This window comes from Ctenopharyngodon idella, chromosome 19 (assembly GCF_019924925.1).
Source record: "Ctenopharyngodon idella isolate HZGC_01 chromosome 19, HZGC01, whole genome shotgun sequence".
Classification (NCBI taxonomy): Eukaryota; Metazoa; Chordata; class Actinopteri; order Cypriniformes; family Xenocyprididae; genus Ctenopharyngodon; species Ctenopharyngodon idella.
This window is the reverse complement of record NC_067238.1, coordinates 10,569,333-10,592,153: the sequence shown is the minus strand read 5'-3', so window position 1 is coordinate 10,592,153 and position 22,821 is coordinate 10,569,333. Positions and strand designations below refer to the sequence as shown.

The 22,821-nt window shown below is 36.5% G+C and overlaps 1 protein-coding gene across 2 annotated transcripts in view; it reads left to right on the top strand.

Annotated features, from left to right (window-relative positions):
• grb10a (growth factor receptor-bound protein 10a) overlaps window positions 1-22,821 on the top strand; it is a 63,233-nt gene that overhangs the window by 16,993 nt on the left and 23,419 nt on the right. For both annotated transcript variants that reach the window (XM_051872747.1, XM_051872746.1), the window contains 2 exons: window positions 4,848-5,094; window positions 7,880-8,015. In XM_051872747.1, the coding sequence (XP_051728707.1) occupies window positions 4,848-5,094; window positions 7,880-8,015 (383 nt within the window). The remainder of the gene's footprint in view (window positions 1-4,847; window positions 5,095-7,879; window positions 8,016-22,821) is intronic.

Below are 22,821 nucleotides of genomic sequence, written 5' to 3'. Positions count from 1 at the left end.
AACTAAAGTTTTTGATATCATTTTTTGCTGAGGCCATTTCTGAAATTCTGGGACACCACTGAACCATAATGCATATAGAGAACAAGTGGACATGGTAGTGAATGTTCTGTGGCTAATCTGTCAAAGTGTGTCCAAAGGCTCAGCCTAAAATCATTCAGGAAGCCACAGAGGATCTTAAAAAACTCTTCCAAAGTAATGTGGGCTGGGAGAGGAGCAATGTGGAAACCACTGCTAACCAAGAACATAAACTCTCATCTCTCATCTGCCAAAGAGCACCTGGCTGATCCCCAAGACATTTGGAAGAATGTTCTGTGAGTCAAAAATGGAACATTTTGGATGACATGTGTCCCATTATGTCTGGCGTGAAGTGAAAACAGCATTCCAGAATCTAAGAGCATCTTACCAGCAGTCAAACATGGTGGTGCCAGTGTGAGATTGCTGCTTCAGAACTCGCTATGATTAAATTGATAGTTAAATGAAGTTGTGCTTTATCAAAACAAATAAATAAACAAAAACCCTGATATAATAATTATGTGGTGATGCATTGGTTCAGTGTAACATGACTTTAATTTACAGTATCTCACAGAAGTGAGTACACCCCTCACATTTTTGTAAATATTTTATTATATTTTTTCATGTGACAGCACTGAAGAAATTACACTTTGCTACAATGTAAAGTAGTGAGTGTACAGCTTTTATAACAGTGTAAATTAGCTGTCCCCTCAAAATAACTCAACACACAGCCATTAATGTCTAAACCGCTGGCCACAAAAGTAAGTACACCCCTAAGTGAAAATGTCCAAATTGGGCCCAATTAGCCATTTTCTCTCCCCAGTGTCATGTGACTCGTTAGTGTTACAAGGTCTCAGGTGTGAATGGGGAGCAGGTGTGTTAAATTTGGTGTTACCGCTCTCACTTTCTCATACTGGTCACTGGAAGTTCAACATGGCACCTCATGGCAAAGAACTCTCTGAGGATCTGAAAAAAAGAATTGTTGCTCTACATAAAGATGGCGTAGGCTATAAGAAGATGGCCAAGACCCTGAAACTGAGCTGCAGCACGGTGGCCAAGACCATAGAGTGGTTTAACAGGACAGGTTCCACTCAGAACAGGCCTCTCCATGGTCGACCAAAGAAGTTGAGTGCACGGGGGACTTATTTTGAGGGGACAGCAAATTTACACTGTTATACAAGCTGTACACTCACTGCTTTACATTGTAGCAAAGTTTCATTTCTTCAGTGTTGTCACATGAAAAGATATAATAAAATATTTACAAAAATGTGTGGGGTGTACTCACTTCTGTGAGATACTGTATCTGGGTCCGTATGTATAAAGTCGCTCAGAGTAAAATTTTAATCTTAAGTGTGTCAAAATTCTAAGAATGATGTAATTTTACTCTAATTCCTAGACATAATAATAAGTGTGAATCCTAAGTGTCAGGACTAGGTCTCAGCTCCTAAATCATTTAAGAGTGCTGGAGAGGTATCCTAACCTAGTTAGGAGTAACAAGATGGCAGCAGAGAGGAGGAGGCTGTGCACTTTCCAACGAAAATATAATGTATTGGAGTTAAATAATGACAGGGAGTTAAAACGATAAAAGCTTGATTGTCAAGTTATTTTTTTTGTGACCAGTAAGAAATTTAATATTCACTACGTTTACATGTGCACCAATAATGCGATTATTTCTCATAATCAGAGTAAGGTCTTATTGCAGTAAGATGTTTACATGACACGAGCAGAACTCTTCACTCCAGTTTACATGCAATTTTCATTACTGATTATTCGCTAGTAAGTATGGTTATACCACACTCACATAGGCATACAGTATGCATGATACCGACCATTGTTTTAATCTACTAACATCAAATTCAAAGTACATTTTTTTTATGGATGTACTAGATAATACTGTATACGGCGCCGTGATCAACATCGCAATGCCTAATATTTTTTATTTATATTTTTATACATTTTAAAATATGAGGGAAGAACAAAACACTAAACTTAATCAAGGTATGTATCTGACAAAATTATTTTGAAAAAAAGGAAAAAAACATCTACAGGTTTTAGAAAAACAAAAAGCTCACAGGAAAAAAAGCATACATTGACTGCAACATGATCAGTTATTAATATTTCATTGGTCCTCTTTCATTTTTGAATGTGTTCATAATTTCTTTGTATGACAGCCTGGCCAAAAATTATGTCAACACACAATTTGGCATGTTTCATTGAGTCATCACAAATAAATCAATTGACTCCAAGCACAACTACGCAATATGCTTACAGAATCTTTGACATTTTTAATAATATTTAAATAAAGGGTGAATGTCAATTTTCCTATGCTGGACGTCACTTTTGGCCGCTGACTTTCCCACTGACCGTCAAAAGCAAGCCACTTTTTATGAGTATTTCGGGCTTCCCTGGAGTTGTTGGACCCGTTGATGTTCACATCATCGCTCCAACTGTAAATGAGGAGACAAAAATCAATAGAAAAAGATTCCACAACATCAATACTACTTGGTGATAATTTTGCACAATAAAAAGCAATTTTTTTAAAATAAATTTAAATATTAAAGTTTCAGTGTCTTAATTAATGATTTTTTTTATAATTACATTAAATGATTGGTGTCATGCTGCAGTAACTTCACCTTTGCAGGCTCACTATTGGCAGATTCAGAGATTGAGGGTGGCCATTTTGGGTTGACATCATTGTAGTCCTTAATTTGCAACACTTAAGTGCCACCGCAGTCAGCACTTAAGAATCAGTCTTAGACTTTACTGAAAGTTGCTTCTAGCTTCTTTATAAAAGTCTCTTACTCGTATACAAGTCCTACTTTTTACTAAGAATTCTGACACTTAAGTCAAAGCTTAAGACTATTCTTAAGAGCATTTTTGAGAAGTTTAATAGAACGGGCCCGGATTTTTAAAAAATACTTTTATTAAATGTTTTATTAATTCACACAAATAAATAAATAAATAAATACACACACTACAATTCAGAAGTTTGGGGTTGGTACTTTTTTTTTTTGGTCCCACTTTATAATTGGTGGCCTTAACTACTATGCACTTGCATCAAAAAATAAGTACAGTGTACTTATTGTGTTCATATTGTACACTGTAAACCTGAATAAGTTGGGCTAGCTCAAAAAATTTGAGGTAATCCGTTACATCAAATTTTGAGTTATGATGTTCCCAATTTTAAGTAAGCAGAACTATCAAGTTTTGAGTTTGTAGTACTCGTGTGTTAATTGCTCCTAACTTGAAGTACTGAGTTAGTGAACTCATACATTTTGATAGCAATTAACATAAAATATTTAGTTAAACTTTATTTTGAGGTCTTCCAAATCAAATGAGTTATTTACTTCATTGTAAACCCTAATAAGACAATTCAGAAAATGCCATCTTGCTAATTTGCTAACATGTTAACAATAACATGGTATAACACTTACTGAAAGAGTACAGCAAGTTAAAATATGTAACTTACCTGCTCTCAAACCAAGCCGCATGCACCACTTGTCACCATGATGGTAATTCTCCAAAAACCCACATTAACAGAAACTCTTCTAAATTAGCATAACAAAACATTAATCACTACTAAATCTCCTTTATCCATCAATTTTGCACAAAAAAACATTGTATAACACTTAATTTTAGCATTAACTCTCCCTTTTGAGTGCCATGGGCAAAGCATTCTGGGAAATAGAAATCCCAGCCCAGTTTCAGTTAAACTTAAGTTCGTCTAAATTAAAAGAAATGAGTTCATACAACTCAAAACAATAAAACAGTTCAGTTTACTTAAAATATGTCAGTGTTGTGAACTCAAAAGAAAAATAAAGTTCTAAATACTCATAACAGTTAATTTAACTGAACTAATTTGTTAAATTTAAGTTTGTCCTACTCAAAACAATTAAGTATTTTGAGTGTTAGGGTTTACAGTGTATTGCAGAACACTTTTGCTGCTATTGAGGTGGGATACGGGTCAGGTTAGGGACAGGTTTGGTGTTATGGTTTAAGGGTGGGTTAAGTTGTAAGGGAAGTGTTAACAGTGTAATTATAAATGTAATTACAGATGTAATTACATGCAGGTATTTTTTTTTTAAATAAGTACAATGTAAAAACATGTATGTACAAAATAATTGCATTGTATCAAATGATTAATTTAAATGTTAGTACATAGTAGTTAAAGACACCTAATATAAAGTGGGACCATTTTTTTTTTTATGTTTTTGAAAGAAGTCTCTTATGCAAAAATATAAGGGGAAAAAATAGTATTCTGAAATATCAGTATTTAAAATGACTGTTATTCCTGTCATGGCAAAGCTGAATTTCCAGTTTTCAGTGTTATGTGATTCTAATGTGTTTTTTGGAGCTCAAATAACATTTCTTATTGTTATCCTCAGTGTTAAACACGATTGTTCTGCTGTGATGTATTTTTCTTTGCATAGAAATTCCAAAAAAAAAAAAAAAAAAAAAAAAAAAAAAAATTATTTTATTGGAAATACACAATGTTTTGTATTATTATTATTATTAATGTTTTTACTTTTCACTTAATGTATCCAAGCTGAATAAAAGTATTATTTTGTTATATTTTTTTAAATATCTTTTTTTTGCCTTTTTATGTTTAATAAAATGCTTCTGCAGCATGACAAATACAAGTACAAATATTACAGTCTCTTAAGTAATATGCATAATAATCGATTATTAATTACAGTGTCCTATTGTATGTGAATTGAATGTATTCAATGTATATAGGCTGCTCTCCGTATCGTGGCTGCTGCTGATACACTTTTGTGGCTTGTGAATGGTGTAAGGCTCAATCTCTCTCTCTCCATGCATGTTTTGTTTTGCAGAGGATGATGTAGATCTGGAGGCCCTGGTGAATGACATGGCCTCTCTTTCATCCTATGAGAGTGTCTATGCAACCTGTGGGACCCAGCATTCAGACTCCGCCCCCCTCTTGCACCGTACCGATGGCAGTGGGCTCCATGGCAACAGAGTGGCCCCGCAGCTACGGGCCCCTAGTAATAAAGTCACCGCCCCCCACTCTCCAGCTCAAAAGCTCCGGCGATCTCAGCCAATGCACATACAGGCAGTCAGGTAATGCATATGCACACACAGAAATGGTAATAGGGACTTGAGAATAGCAGTGAAGTTATGATTTCTAGTCCTGCAAAATCATGTAAATTTTGAAATTTGAAAGTCATTTTTTCTACACTTGAAAAAATGCAATATCATAAATACTGTAAAAACTGTAATACTGAATTATTACAAAAACATTACACCTCCAGTGAACTTTTTTTTATTTTTTATTTATTTTAAAATGTAATTTATTCCTGTGGTCAAAGCTGAATTTTCAGCATCATTACTCCAGTGTCACGTGATCCTTCAGAAATCATTCTAATAAGCTGATTTGCTGCTCATGAAACATTTCTTATTACTATCAGTGTTGAAAACAATTGTGCTGCTACAAATTTCAGCATTCTTTGATTTTCTTCCAAAAAACAGCATTTATTTGAAATATATATATTTTTTTATAAATGTAAAAATGTTTACTGTCATTTGATTAATTTAAAGCAATTGAATCCTTGCTGAATAAAAGTATTAAAGGGATAGTTCAACCAAAAATGAAAATTATCACATGATTTACCCTCAAGCCATCCTAGGGGTATATGATCTTTTTTTCAGATGAACACAACCGGAGATATATTTAAAAAAATCCTGGCTCTTCCAAGCTTTATACTGGTAGTGAACGGAGGGTGTGTTATGAAGCTCAAAATAAATGCATCCATCCATCATAAATATAATCCATACGGCTCCAGGGGGTTAATAAAGGCCGTCTGAAGCAAAGTAATGGGTTTTTGTAATAAAAATATCCATATTTAAAACTTTATAAAGTAAAATAACCAGCTTCCGCCAGACAACCGTACGTATACTGCACAAGTCAACTTGCGCCAAATGAGTAATCCTCTGACGCTATGTATGACACAGGATGTAGGAGTATCGTAAGCTTAGACGCCTCTCGTGGTTCAAACAAATAGAGCTGGGCAACAAATTCTCTTATATCCAAATCCTCTGACATTTCTCCTTAATTTCTCATTTTAGACTTCTAATTCGTGACTGTTTTTTTTTTTTTTGCTCTGTCCTCTGCGCTTCTGCGTTCATCATTGCATCGTGCGTTTGGTCAGTGGTCAGGGGCTCTTCTGCCGCAAATCAATGGAAGCTAGTTATTTTAACTCTTAAAATTTTAAATATGGATATTTCTCTAACAAAAACCCATCACTTTGCTTCAGAAGGCCTTTATTACCCCCCCTGGTGCCATATGGATTATATTTATGATGGATGGATGCATTTTTTTGGGCTTCAAAATCTTGCCTCTCATTCACCACCATTATAAAGCTTGGAAGAGCCAGGATATTTTTAAATATATCTCTGATTGTATTTGTCTGAAAGAAGATAGTCATATACACCTAGGATGGCTTGAGAGTGAGTAAATCATGGGATAATTTTCATTTTTGGGTGAACTATACCTTTAATGTCTTACCTAAAACTGTGCTCAATTATGCTCTAATATTTCTTCATTTTAATCTTGATTTTTGTGAGTGCAGTCCTTATAAAATTATTTCTATTTAAATTATTTGGTCAAAAGGTGTTGGAACCCTGCTCGTATCACATAGGGTAATCATGAAATAATAATTGAATCCCTATCCAGCCATTGATTTTTAACTAGTAAAATGAATGTAATTGTGCAATTTAATAATTAAAAATAGTTCTAAAATATTACCAGTTGATGGTTAAGTGTGTGTGTGTGTGTGTATATATATATATATATAAATATATAATATTCAATTTCAATTTTCACTTTATTGTGTATATACAATATATATACACAATAAAGTGAAAATTGAAATTGAATATATATATATATATATATATAATAAACATTGCACTTAATTTGCACTTTGTCATTTTGGATCTAAGAAACTGTATGTGATTGCATGTTAAGTATGTGTTACTTTTCAAGTCATCTTCTCATAGTCATAATCTTTACTCTTTACGAAATCCTCTCAGAGTGCTTGTTCTAATCAGCTCTTTTACACCTCACCTTTCTGCAGGGCTTCTGTGTCGTTCGCTGTCTTTCATCCGCTCTTCTCTGATCTCCATGACAGCAGGGTGTAGTTTCACACACATACACACATCGAGATGGGTTCACTCAGAGGTTCCTGTCTCTACACACTCACACAGACACACAGTCTTCTTTCGTTCTGACTCGGCCATGAACCCTGAACGGCCCACCCCCTGCTACGGTTCGGATTTTAAAAATTCCCTCAGTTATTCCCTCAGTTATTATGGTCGCTCCAACTGCGCTCAGGCAGTCATGTATTATTCCTGGTCTTATTGATGTAGATCAAAGACCCGAAGATGAGTTTAGAATCTGCAGTCTATGTGTCTGTCTGCTGAACTCTGCTGCACACTACGAGAGTTCATGAACTGATTCTCCGTTGGCTAAGTGGGTTTCAAATCTCTCGGTTTCATTCATATATTCTGTAGTAGAATCCATAATGCAGCGGTGAGAATTTCATGTGGATTCTTCTGATTTATTTTTTATTAGCCTATCACTTTACAGCATTGAAGTTTTCAGGGAACTTTAGGGCTTTAATTCCCTGCTTGGCTTCATATTGATTAAAATACAGATGATATCGGGAATACTGCATGGTTAATGAAGCAATGAGACCTTAATGAGAAGAAATGAAACTAATGAGGTGGTTCGGTTAGACGTTTTAGTCCTGGGTGTTTTAGCTTCAGGAACAGTATGTATTTTTCAATAAAGGTGAGTTCAGTATAAAAGTACAACTTTTTTTTTATTCTCTGTCACCTTTTGTAGGCGACTTCAAGAAGAAGAGTTGCAAGTTCGTCCGGCGTCTTTGCCAGCTATTCCGAACCCTTTCCCTGAGCTCTGCAGTCCCTCGGGATCTCCTGTGCTGAGTCCTGGATCTCTGCCACAGCCGTCGGAGTCACATGTAAGAGTTGAAAACAGACACTGCGCCTCTGAGCCCTGTAGCTATTATCTATCAGATACACATGAGATGTTACATGAGTGATTTATTGCAGGTATGTGAGCTGAACCTCACTTCCTGGTTTCACTGCATCTGGCATCCTCTTATGTTTTCACTTATATTCATACAAAAAACCTAAAGGGGTTCTGGAAGGTTCAGAGAAACTCACATGATTAGAAGTTAATTAGGTCTTGGCAGGTTTTGTTGTATTTCCTGGAAAACTAGTTCTGCCCTACCTTGCATTATAGAAATGCCACATTGGTTGTTTCAAAATCTAGTGAGCCCATGACCATGTATGCAGTATTTTAGGCATCAGAGGCACATAAGCAAACAAAGACTGTACTCTTATAATTGGGAGCAAAGTTATGGTACCAATATAAGATATTTCGTTTTCTCAAGTCATGAAAATGAGGGAAAATCAATTTCTGTCCTACATTTTTTTTTTTTCTTGTTTGAGAAGCTGTTCTACTCAGATATACACCACAATAGGGAAGAAAAGACTATCACAACTTCCATTTTATGTCTCATTATTTCACTTAGTATTTCTGTGTGGTATTTTTTCACTTAGGGGCTGTTTACACGACAACAGCATTTAACGCAAACTTTTAAGTCATTTTCGTGGATCCGTATGAACGGGGATCATTTTGACAACATTGTCTTTTGCGAAAAATGCAAAGGAAAATCTTTCTTTTCCGTTTTTTTTGCACATCGTTGTCATGTAGATGCCCTTAGAGTAGTCTATCCAGTCATTAGCTTACTACCATACTAATGTCAGCCTCTGAGTGAGTTACACAAACACTTAAAGTGTATCTTTACTGATTTCCATCTCGCTTTGTATTGTTATAGTGTCATTTATTAATTCTCTGTGTTATCTGGACCAAGAAATTAATGTTTATTTGTCAGGAAAAGTCCGCAGGATGACGCGTTTTACTTTATACTGCTCCATGGCTTTCGTGAAAACTACAGATTATACTTCCGCATTTTTGTATCCCTGCATATGGACAATTGAATTGACAGAGGGTGATATTAAAAGGTTAGTTCACCCAAAAATGAAATTTCTGTCATTAATTACTCACCCTCATGTCGTTCCACACCTGTAAGACCTTCGTTCATCTTCGGAACACAATTTAAGATATTTTTGATGAAATTTGAGAGATTTCTGACCTCTCTATAGGCAGCAAAGTCATTACCAATTTCAAGGCCCAGAAAGGTAGTAAAGACATCATTAAAATAGTCCATGTGACTACAGTGGTTCAACCTTAATGTTATGAAGCGACGAAAATACTTTTTGTGCGCAAAAAAGAAAACAAAAAAAACCCACGTCTTTATTCAACAATTTCTTCTCTTCCATGTCAGTCTCCTACGCTGTTTATGTTGTAAACACAGTGCAGCACCTCCGGGTTCTACATCAGAATGCTGGCTCGTTATTGGCCAGCTCCTGCGTGAGCAGCACATGCATGTGTCGTGCTGCTCACGTGAACAGCGTCGGCCAATACTGAGTCGGCGTTCTGACATAGAACCCAGAAGCGCAGCATTGTGTTTACAACGCTATGGCATGGAACACTATGGCAATAGCTTTCTTACCTGTACACGATGGCATTTTGCTTTGGGGGTCGGGCACAGAAACACAGTTCTTTTCAGTTTTTCCCCTGCATTTGGCCTAAAACACTCTGTTGACTACAAACACAGAGGTTTTTCAGATTTTCTGTTGCTGTGTCATATTAGGTATCTTAGGTATATGATTAAGAACAAATGTGCTTATTTTGAAATAGTTATTTTTTGCAAATAGTTCAAATGCATTACTTTATAATAAGCATTTATTTCTTTAATTCCTTTCCATGTGTCAGCATTTCCCCGATCCAAAAAAAAAAAAAAAAAATCTAGCAATTTTTTTTTGTCCCCATCCCTAATGTTCAAGACATGATGACGGCCTTGCTAAGATGTTCTGTAATGCAGCCATCTAACATTTTACGTAGCTAGAATTGTTTGTTTTAGGCCTTAGTGTGTACTAATTGAGGAGCACTATTTTTAAATCGGTCACTAATGAGGTTACAATTCAACTAGGATGCCGCCTTAGAAGGTAACAGCCAATATAGACAGTGGGGCAACTTGCTAAGTTTTAGTACAGAACTAATGACTCAAAGCTTATCAGGTTGCAGTTGCACGGAACGTTTCCTCTTTAATCTCCTGTATACTCTTTGGACTTCACCGGGGTCAGTCAGAGGGATTGTTCTTAAAGCTTGTACTTTCCAAGTGCGCAGTATTGTTGTGTAACAAGTGCCCTACGAGATAATGTGCATTTGTCAAGCATTGTTACGAGTGTGAGATCCTGAACGGAAAAGTGTCAGTCTCCTTTTTGGCCTTTAACTCCCATTATATCTTTCCTTAGCATCCTCTGAGCGGAGGCTTTTTTCTTGGAGATGAGAGTTGCTTTCCTTTCACATGCCGCTTGCGTTTCCACTTGCGAGTGTGCATGGATGTGTATATTTGTCCAGATCTGTGCCAGCAGTCAAAGCTTTTCCTTCCTCTGTCCTATCCTCTCTGTCCTTTCCCACAATGCCCTGCCTTAAGCTCCCCTTTAAAAGGAAAAGGAAAAAAAATTATTTTATTTATATACATTGGCATGCACAAGCACATTAGAGAGATCATGTTTTGTACGTCCTCTCCCTGAAGGCGATCCTGGAGCTTTGAGAAGTTAAGTGTCATTGTGGGATGGCCCTGTGTTTCCAGTTCTTCACTCGGAGTGACCTCACCTCGGGTGGGGTGACATCTTGTGATGTCCTTAATGTGCTGCCTGACTCTATTTCTGTCTTTTCATGTGAATATGATCATTTCGTTGTTGTCAACACCCTGAGGACAGTCTATCCATCACTCCTTTGTCCAATTTCTCTCTTTATTCTGTCTTTTAAGTCCAATCACCTACGGCCCCATCAGCTGTTACAGACTACTACATTTCTCTCTTTTGTGCTGTCTTCCTTTTCTTTGTGCTTTCGTTCATTCATTTTGTCTTGCGTTTTTTTCCTTTTTTTGTTCATTCTGTCGTTGTTTCTTTTACATTCGTTCTTTTTTCGTTCATACTTTTTCATTTGTCTGTTTTCTCCTTTCTTTCTTTCTTTCTTTCTTTCTTTCTTTCTTTCTTTCTTTCTTTCTTTCTTTCTTTCTTTCTTTCTTTCTTTCTTTCTTTCTTTCTTTCTTTCTTTCTTTCTTTCTTTCTTTCCCTTTGCTGTGGCAGATGAAGTTGAATGTTGTCAATTGTGAATGTTTACTTCAGTTTTGATGTGTATTGTTAGAAAACTGAGCAAATTAAAAATGCATTTTGTATATATTATTACCCAATATTTGTATGTTCTCTGTATATCATTAGCTTAACAACATACCAACATTGTGTTCTTTGCATTTGGCAACCATGCAGTGCTGTTGAATGTACTTTTATGTGCAATTTTGCACATTGTCATGCCATAAAGTTCATTTATGCTAATATGCACTATAGCACCTCTTGTGGCAGTGCAGAGAATGCACTAGTAAGTACTTTACTTACTGAATTTTACAGTTTAGAATGTAACTGCTTGTACTTGTGTTAGAGTATGTTTCGGGCTGTAGTGTGAGTGGTAATCGAGTTAAACAGTATGCATCTCTCTTTGATTTGATCGTTTAGTCATTTCAGCCTTTCAGGTATGCCAAATACAGTACAAGACCTTGGCACAAAGGCCTGGCAAAGTTTAGTTCTTTTGAACATACAGCTGGAACAGATTCCTCATTTAGACTAGGGGTCAGAAGATTGTTTTAAACGTCTTGGAATTGTTTGCAAACATGGTCTTCCTCTCCTTTTGTGCTTTTGCCCTTGAGTGAGTCTAGAACAACTGAAAAAATCTAAAAACAGGACGTGCTGTAGCTTTGAGGTTGAACCAAAGGCAGTCTGCTGAGGAATGAGTTCCGTTGTCAAGACGTATGGGACATCCTGAGCAGTCATGTTGATTTAAGTACAAGTTGACAAGTAAATGTGCAGTTTTGGTCCCACAATTAAGTGATTCTAATAAGTGAACAAGATACCAGTTGTTGAGTGTTCTTGTTTTTGTCTGTTATTTTTTTGGTGGCCAAGCACAGAAGGTGGGTAGGCACCTATTGTAATCGTTGGTGTTGTTTTTCTTCTCCTCCTTTATCATCATCATCATCATCTTCTTTTTTTTTTTTTCCTTCTTTTTCTTATTATTATTATCTGGAAGTCTATGGCAGCCCATAGAACCACTTGCGGGAAAATTATGCAATTTAGCACACAGTTGGAGGGCAGTCTGAACTGTCACCATAGCAAATTTGGAGTATCTACCAACTTTGGACTTATGTTTATGCTAACAACTTTTTAACAGTAAGGGCTAGAAACAAAATTCTTTTTTCCTCTGATTCCTAAATTTTCAGAAATACCTTGGGGGGAAAAAAACAAAAAAACAAAACAAAAAAACATTAAATAATGTAAGCTACTGCTATCCCATGGTGTATAGCAAAATTTCTTCCTGCTGTCACATAAACATAAATAATTAAATAATATACAATTTCTAACACAAAACACACTAATGTACTTAAAAATAAGAAGAAACAAAATTATTTACAAAAAATTGTGTCATATGTTTCTGGGAATGTCCTTTCACTGTTTTTTTTTTTTTTTTTTTTACTGTAAATTATATGGTAATTCATAGTTTTTACTTGCAAAAACTATAAATTTGACAGTATTTTACAGTACATTGATGTTAAACAATTAAGGTAACTTAGTTAACCAATTAACATCTTTTAACTGTAGCATTTTTACAGTATTTTTCTATAAAAATTACAAACATTTTTTCAGTGTACCATCACATGGTATATTGTCACACCACCAAGGCCTAATGTTTCTGATTGAGCCATCACGATATCAGATTTTTCACTACACTATTATCATGACCAAAAGAATTCACAATAACGATAAATTGCAATATCTATAGAAATCTTGAAAAAATAAAATATATATAATGCTATCAGTTAAATTCATCTTTACTTGATTTTTTTTTTTGACTAATAAATCACACCATTGCAAACAAAAGGAACAGTTACACTTATTTGCTACCTGATTCTGAGAAACAAAACTGATAAAAGGTATTTTAAGTTTCTCGCTGAATGCAAAACATGTGCGAGAGAATGCAAAAGCATTGACATATACTTTTTCCTCCTGTCTCATAATTTTTTTCCATCACCATGTCCCTTTAGGGCATTGGTCTCAAACTCAGTTCCTAGATGGCCACAGCCCTGCATAGTTTAGCTCCAACCAGCTCCAACTCACCTGCCTGGAAGTTTCTAGTAATCCCTTAGCTGGATTATGATTTTTTAATATGGGCTGGAGCTAAACTCTGCAAGGATATGGCCCTTCAGGAACTGAGTTTGAGACCACTGCTTTATGGGCTCCTTAGTTTTTAAGAGTGTCTGAAGGTTACACTTCCAGTAAGCATGGCTGCGGATGGTTGGCAATGCTCTTTGGGTATTATTTTGGATATGATATTACTACTGAAGAATGCAACAGATGGTTTATGCACACATAAGGTTTCTTAATGATCTCATGAGGATTGTCTGACCCTTGGTGACTGGCGGGCATCAGACAGAACTGGCCAGGCATGGCGTGGGCACAATATGCATTGCTCAATATAGTTAGTAGTCTCTTGCTGAGCGTGGGAATGGAATAAATGCTGCTGCTGTGTTTGTGATACTGACAGTGTGTTAGTGTGATTATAATCAGGTGCTTGAGATCTCTGTCAATATGCGTCACAAAGATGGAATCTTTATTTTGTAATTTCTTGTGCATGGTCCACAGAGGTCTTTCTGTATGTGTGTTTATCTGAGCGTCTTTGTATTTATATTGGCACTGCCCTCAGACTAGACAAGATTACTGCCTGCATCTGCAACTGAAATCATACACTCCGTCTTGCTCAAATACATCGACAGCAGATTGAATCTGAGTTTTTTGACTGGTAAAAACTATGATGTATTGGTTTAGATCTCTATGGAGATCTCTTGTTAATGCAAATATCTAATCAGCCAATCACATCGCAGCAACTCAGTGCATTTAGGCATGTAGAAATGGTCAATATGATCTGCTGAAGTTCAGACTCCGCATCAGGATGGGGAAGAAAGATGATTTTAAGTGACTTTGAATGTGGCATGTTTGTTGGTGCCAGATGGGCTGATCTACTGGGATTTTCACAAACAATCATCTCTAGGGTTTAGAGAGAATGATCCAAAAAATAGAAAATATCCAGTGAGCGGCAGTTCTGTGGGCGAAAATGCCTTGTTGATGCCAGAAGTCAGAGGAGAATGGCCAAACTGGTTCGAGCTGATAGAAAGGCAACAGTAACTCAAATAACCATTCGTTACAACCGAGGTCTGCAGAAGAGCGTCTCTGAATGCACCACACGTCAAATCTTGAAGCAGAAGACCATGCCTGGTCTGGTCTCTCCAAACTTGTACAATAGAAGATTGGAAGAATGTTGCCTAGTCTAACATGTCTTGATTTTTTTGCTGCAGCATTCAGATGGTAGGGTCAGAGTTTGGCGTAAATGACATGAAAGCATGGATCCATCCTGCCTTGTATCAGCGGTTCAGGATGGTGGTAGTGGTGTAATGGTGTGGGTAATATTTTCTTGGCACACTTTGGGTTCCTTAGTACCAAGGATAACGCGCCATGTCACAACTCAAATCTCCTCAAACTGGTTTCATGAACATGACAATGAGTTCACTAAACTCAAATAGCCTCCACAGTCACCTGATCTCAATCTATTGCATCACCTTTGGGATGTGGTGGAATGGGTGGAACGTACACACACAAACACATACTTGTATATGTGGTTTATGGGGACTCTCCATAGACATAATGGTTTTTATACTGTACAAGTGATCTTTGCATTAGAGGTCTCACGTTATGATGATGAAGATGATGATGCAGGGCCAGTGTTGGGTAAGTTACTTCAAAAAAGTAATTAATTACTAATTACATCATCAATGTTGTATTTAAAATACTTTTCTAATCACTCTGTCTGAAAAGTAACTTAATTACTCAATAAGTAACTTACTAATTACTTCTTAAAATCCCTATAAACCTTGACCGGATAGACAATAGAAAGGAAACTCTTTTAATAATTTAGTCAAACATGGAATAGTTTAGCCTTTTATAGCTTTTTAAAACATTTTAACTTTATTAAAACATATACTATAATACTTTTATTTACTTTAAAATACTTACTTTTTTTTTTTAGTAACAAATAGGGATGTCACTATACCAAAAATCTAGTAGTCGGTACCGATACCACAGTAAAAATATATAAAAATCCAACTAAAACAATGCTATATTTTTTTTCCCGGTAGGTCTAATAGTAGTAAGTAAAAATACCACAGAAATTGAATAATCAAATATAAAATAACTCTGCATAGTCATAACTGTATTATTAGTATTAGTAGTATTTGATTATTATCTGTATACTTTTACCTTTAGACGACAAATTTAGATTTTAAATTCAATATTGATTTAAAACAGAACTGTTGAACTAATTTACAGTATGTAACACAAGTACATTATAAGTAACTGTAATTAAATTACCTAAAAATGAACAGTAATCCCTTACTTTACTTTTTCAGTGGATAAGTAATTTAATTACAGTAACGCTTACTAAGTAACGCGTTACACCCAACACTGTGCAGGGCGTAGCGGATCGAATTGCAGCGCACATTTATTAATTCAAACAAAAGAAACAAAATATGTCATAATGGACAAAATGGACCAGATTTAAAAAGTCCATTGTATGGTCCTCGAGGGAATGATTCCACTGGGAAAGGAGGAGGATTTTAACTGCTGCTAGATCCATTTTGTGGTCTTGTGTTCTGTCATGTTATGACGATAATGCTGAAGAAGATGATGCAAGAGGCATAGTGGATCGAACTGCAGCATACATTTATTAAATCACACGAAAGAAACAAAATACAAACTAGAAAGAAAACAAAGGTAAACGAAACCATGTGTAAACCACAATCAACACAAGACAATGAACAGAGTAAACTGAAGGCCTTAAATACAAAAGATAATGAACTCAATACAAAACAGGTGTGCAATAATCAATCAATGAATTATAGTGACAACCAAACAAAACAGGAAGAAAACACAGGAAATACTGGTAACAAACTAAAAGTCCTTGAGAATTAAACCAAAACACTGACATAACGTGACAGGTCTTTTCGGGCCCTAATGTCTGTACATGACCCAAATCACTTGTTACTCGAATCCAAAATGAATAAATTAATTTTTTAAAAAGGAAAAACCTGACTTTTTCAAACAGCGACCAGTATCAGAGATGACAAATAACAAACACCATGGCAGGTATAAGAATGACCATCTTCTTATTTTACCATCTCCTTTTTTGTAGATTCATTCTTTGATCCTTCTTCCTAAAGGCCCGGGTATACTTCACTTTGTCGTGTCCGCGCATCTTTCAAAGTATACTCAACTGCAGATGCGTGTGGATGACCGAGTTCGACACGTGCGCGGTACAATTTTTTTTTCTATACTCTACCAGACATCATGTCATCAACGGGACATTCGCTGGGCAGGATCGTAGAAGAAAAGTAGTGCATCCACCATTGCAACATAGTTCAGAAGACACACCAATAGAACAAGAATCAAAAACAATGGAGAAGGATATGCTTCTAAGTTTACTCGTCTTGTTTTTGAATCACTCTTTCCACACTCTTCTTCAATGACTGCACACCGCGCTCAGTACTGTGCTTATTGCCACCTAGTGGACTCTTCTGTCCTGCTTGCGCATGCTGCACGCGCACCATCTGCGCGGTCTCTCAATTTCGGCTGCACGCGGACGGGTTATGTGGACATCCACGAGCCCTCCGGATGACGAAAATTACGTAATGCGGATGGTGCACGAAATCGGACGGCCGAAGTATACTTTGGGCTTAGTGTTTATGTTAGCTACGTTGTTTAGTTCACCAAAAAATGAAAATTCTGGCATCATTTACTCACTCTTATGTTGTTCCAAACTTGTAAGACTTTAATTCATCTTCGGGAAAACAAATGAAGATATTTTTAATAAAATCTGAGTGACTTCTGTCCTTCCATTGACAGCTACGCAACTACCACTTTGATGCTTCGAAAAGTTCATAATGAGATCGTAAAACTAATCCATATGAATTGAGTGGTTTAGTCCAAATTTTCTGAAGAGACATGATCACTTTATGTGATGAACTGATTTCATTTAGGCTTTGAACACCTCAACTTTAAATGCCCTGTAGGTTATTTTGGATAGAAGCATCTCCCAAATGCATAAATATAAATGTTTTTCAGAATGACGTGCATTGATGAATCGCCCACAGTAAGACCAGAAACATGCATTAAGAAAATAAATGGGGTCAGTTCTGATTGCATGTCGACTTTGCACGTGTGTAACTTCTCCGAGTGGGGTGTGTGTGTTTGTTTAAAACGGCAAGAGCGCACAGGTCTGACGCAGTGGGATTAATTAGGATTCGCTAGATTTTCTTATTTTTCTACTTTTTTCTTTATTTATGTGTCAGCGTTCCCGTCATGCACATACAAATACTAATACGGCATTCTGTGCATGTGTGATCCATCTCTGATGTAGTAACTCGAGTTTCAAGCACTGAACCTGCCGTGAACTCAGCTGGATTCTGCGAGCGAGTGATTAATGGCGGTGAGCCAGAGCGTGGAGCCGCAGGGGGTGCGTGTCTGTGAGTTTGTGTACAGTGCGAAACGACACCAGGCCCTGAAGACGCTCGTAAACGTCAGACCACAAAGTGACAAGTGATTGAGTGCTAGCAACATACACAAAACCAACACAGACGCATCTGTGTGTTATTGTGTGAGCGACAGTGACACCTAACGTGTTTGTTGTACTAGTCGTCTTTGTTTTCAGTCTGTCTGGATTTTTGGAACATACACTTAGCAACAAATCAAAACAATGCAGCTGCACTTCATGCTGTATATCAGGTCTTATATTTACATGTAGGTATACATGCGCATGTTGAGAGAGAACAGAATGTTCAGGCTGTTGGCTTGGGTTTTTATTTGTGAATGATTATATCACATGCCCGTCTGTACTCTCACATCTCTTTTTCCAGTGCCTGTTTATTATCAGAGACGAGCGACATCATCAATATCAACTTAAAACAAGGATGGAGAAATTGGCAGGAAATATTTATGAGGTTTATATAATATTTTATATGATATTATAGTTTTTATAAATTGTTTTATTGTTTTTTTTATTTTAATTTTTAAAAGTTTCGTTGTTTTTATTTTTTAAATATTTTATTAGAAAAAAACTTGTCTGTATAGTTTCGTTCTTTATTTCAGTGTTGTAGTACTAAATAAAAATGAGGAATGTTGACTTGACAAATAAAATATTAAAATAAGTTTACTTTTTTATATTTTATTTTGTTTACTTTATTTTTTATTTATTTAATATTTTATTCTTTTATACAAGTTTGTGTTTATTTTATTTCATGTAACAAGATTTTTTTTATGGTTTTAGTTAACTGTAATATTAATTTGTTTAAATCTGGTACTAGTTTAGTTTAGTTGTGAAATATTTGGGCTGGTTATCCAGAAGTTGTAGGTTCAAACCCTTCAAGGTGTTGTAACAGCGCTTTAATACCAGAAGATGGGAGAAAATTACTTTTGCTTTTCTTCTGTTCCTTAAACGGTTTTTTTTTTTTTTTTTTTTTTTTTTTTAAGCTTCAAAATCACATTTGTCAATCTACTACAGCATATTAACTTGCAAAGTATTTACCCAGCAAATCTTGACACTGTCTGAGAATTTTCTGATTTCTCTCTCTCTCTCTCTCTCTCTCTCTCTCTTTTTTTATTCTTTTAGAATAACAGTAGCATACATTATATATTAGAATATTACATTGAGTTTTGTTCTTTGCCTCTTTGCTTCTGAATAAGGCCACATCTAAGTTGTAAAAGAAACCTTTGTCTACTGTGTCCTCACTTAGTCTTTAAACTGCAGTTCAGACAAGCTTAGACGTCCTCAAACTAGCTTTGCTTTGATGATAGGCTGACATTTGTTAACTTATAACTGAACTCAACTGCTTCTGGCAGCATGGGACAAAACTTTTTTTAGTCTATCTTGTCCTCGGGATGTTGCAGTCAGCTGACGAGACTTTGCATGCATGCTTTGCCTGATTGGAAAAAATCGAATTTCTCTGTGTCATCTTTCTTTCTCTTCGAATGGCTCTCTCATTGTGTGTAAAGAGAGTACAATACTGTACAATCCACAAGTTATCATTGTCATATTAACTAACATGCACTGTGTGCATTTACAATTGGATGATTGTTTCGGTTGTATTTTAGGAGTCTGGTTTCCTTGCGTGTTTGAGTAAAACATTTGTCTTGCGTTCAGCTTGTTTGCGCTGTTCCATTTCACATCCATCCAAAACTCACCCAAGATGAGAAGGATTTCTAAGAAGCTTGTTACACAGAATTCATGTGACTTTTCATATGTGAATACATGGGTGTGTGTTATAGTTTCTATATTCTTCTTTACCTGATACAGTCATTTAGTATTTGAGGCATGGTCAGTCATGCTTATGTGTTTGAGGTAAGACTGTAAGTGGCAAAGATCACGGAGTTCAATTCACATGTATTTATGTAGCATTTGTAACAATGGTGAATGTCGCAAATGAGCTTTTCTGGGTGTGTTGCATAAAATCCCAGTGAGTCAGCACAAAGTAACTGGCTCAGAAACATTTGTGAAATTGACGGTTTATGAACGTGGCATTGTCAGGCCATGAGAACTTAAATTTTAATCCATCCTTTTATTTCATTAGGCAGATGTTTGTTTATATAGTTGAGTACATGTATTTTGTATATGAATAAGTGTGTGAATATATATATATACATACACTATATTGCCAAAAGTTTTGGGACGCCTGCCTGTACGTGCACATGAACTTTAATGACATCCCATTCTTAATCCGTAGGGTTTAATATGGAGTTGGCCCACCCTTTGCAGCTATAACAGCTTCAACTCTTCTGGGAGGGCTTTCCACAAGGTTTAGGAGTGTGTTTATGGGAATTTTTGACCATTCTTCTAGAAGCGGATTTGTGAGGTCAGGCAGTGATGTTGGCGAGAAGGCCTGGCTCGCAGTCTCCGCTCTAATTCATCCCAAAGGTGTTATGTTGGGTTGAGGTCAGGACTCTGTGCAGGCCAGTCAAGGTCCTCCACACAAAACTCGCTCATCCATGTCTTTATGGACCTTGCTTTGTGCACTGGTGCGCAGTCATGTTGGAACAGGAAGAGGCCATCCCCAAACTGTTCCCACAAAGTTGGGAGCATGAAATTGTCCAAAATGTCTTGGTATGCTGAAGCATTAAGAGTTCCTTTCACTGGAACTAAGGGGCCAAGCCCAACCTCTGAAAAACAACCCCACACCATAATCCCTCCTCCACCAAACTTTACCCTTGGCACAATGCAGTCAGGCAAGTACCGTTCTCCTGGGAACTGCCAAACCCAGACTCGTCCATTGGATTGCCAGACAGAGAAGCGTGATTCATCACTCCAGAGAACACGTCTCCACTGCTCTAGAGTCCAGTGGCGGTGTGCTTTACACCACTGCATTCGGCGCTTTACATTGCACTTGGTGATGTAAGGCTTGGATGCAGCTGCTCGGCCATGGAAACCCATTCCATGAAACTCTCTACACACTTAGCTAATCTGAAGGCCACACAAAGTTTGGAGGTCTGTAGCTATTGACTCTGCAGAAACTTGGCCACTCCTGCGCACTGTGCGCCTCAGCATGCGCTGACCCCACTCTGATTTTACGTGGCCTACCACTTCGTGGCTGAGTTGCTGTTGTTCTCAATTGCTTCCACTTTATGATACCACTAACAGTTGACCGTGGAATATTTAGTAGTGAGGAAATTTCAGGAATGGACTTATTGCACAGGTGGCAACCTATCACTGTACCACGCTTGAATTCACTGAGCTCCTGAGAGTGACCCATTCTTTCACAAATGTTTGTAGAAGCAGTCTGCATGTCTAGGTGTAAGGGTAGGTTTTTATGGAACCTTGTTTCTGCCATGAAATAAAGATAATTGTGACTTTTTTTTCAGAATTGCGTGATATAAACTTGCAATTGCGTGTTATAATGTCCAGTTGTGAGGGGAAAAAAAGACTGACGTTTTTCCTAAAAATTGCGAGTTTATATCTCACAATTCTGACTTTATAACACACAATTGCATGTTATAAAGTCAAAATTGCGAGATATAAACTCAATTCTGAGACAAAAAGTTTGTATCTCGCAATTCTGACTTTACAAGACGCAATTGAGAGTTTATATCTTGCAATTCTGAGAAAAAAAGTCAGAACTGTGAGATAAAAAGTCGCAGTTACCTTTATTTTTTTATTTTTTTATTTAGTGGCGGAAACAAGCTTCCATAGGTTTTGATCAGCTGAATGTAATAAAATAAAATGGAAATTTTACTGTGTTCTTAGTTATTATTTTGGAATAAATGTAAAAATGCTTTAAAAGTACTAACTTGAGAAATATACTGTGTAAAACACAGTGAAGACTCCTCATTTGAGAATGCCACTGGTAAAAATATTCTGTTATACCCTACTAACCTACCATCTGAATCATATTGATGAGTTTGATTTGTGAGGAGAAAGAAACTTTGAATCTCTCTTGTAAAAACAGTGAGCAGGACATCACGTTCCCGGTCTCGTTTTGTGTAGTTGATTTGAGTAGAATGATGCACATGCTGAATTTAAACACTGTTTAGACCCCTCACACCACTGACAATCCACATATTTGTTTACCTGTCTCCTGAGTCACGCTGTTTGTGAGAACCACTTTGTATTCTTAGTTCACACAGTCAAACAAACTCAAATGCCCCATTTAGCAGAAGCTTTGCCAAAAGTCTCCTCCCAGGTGACCCACTAAATGTTTGTGCTGTGAAATGAGACACCGTCGCAGTAGAGTTGAATGTGTCTCTGCGTGTGGATCCTGTCTCCACCCTAGTGTACACTCAACACCAGTTTGCTTCGATTTGTGTGCCAGAGCCTTAGGACACTCTACAAAACACACACAGTGTCACACACACAGTCACACACACACTGCCCAGTCAGCTGACTGCAACACAAACCCTCGAGAGATGACATGACCCGACATTACTAAAAACATCAGCATGAGAAAATAATCCTCTCCTCAAACTACCCTTGTCCCTCTTGATTCTTCTTTATGCTATCTTTATGTCTGGTCTTTTGTCGTCAGTTAATTGGAAAATTATATTTTAGGAGAAACAATGTACTGACTCATGATGATTGCTGGAGTGATGTGGACACTTGTCCTTGTCCGTGTGCCAGACTTCAGCCACATATGCTGAGTTTATGCAAATTCGGAATATATATACATTTTTTTAATTCTGTAGTCTTTTTGTTAAATATGCTTAAAATGACAAATCGTGTGGAACAAATGTAGATTGAAACTTATAATAGATAATTGTTATATTATATACAGCATTATAATGTGCAGTTAAATTCAAAAGTCTGAAACCATAATAAGTTTAATCTATCTAATATTATACTATTATAATATACCACCAAACCCAAACTCTATTATAATATTAGATTATTTTAATTTGTAATAAAAATCTTTATATTACATTAGAAACTAATGTAAAGCACATTTTCACTAATGATATTATATTTTTTTAATTCCCTTACATCAGTAGTTG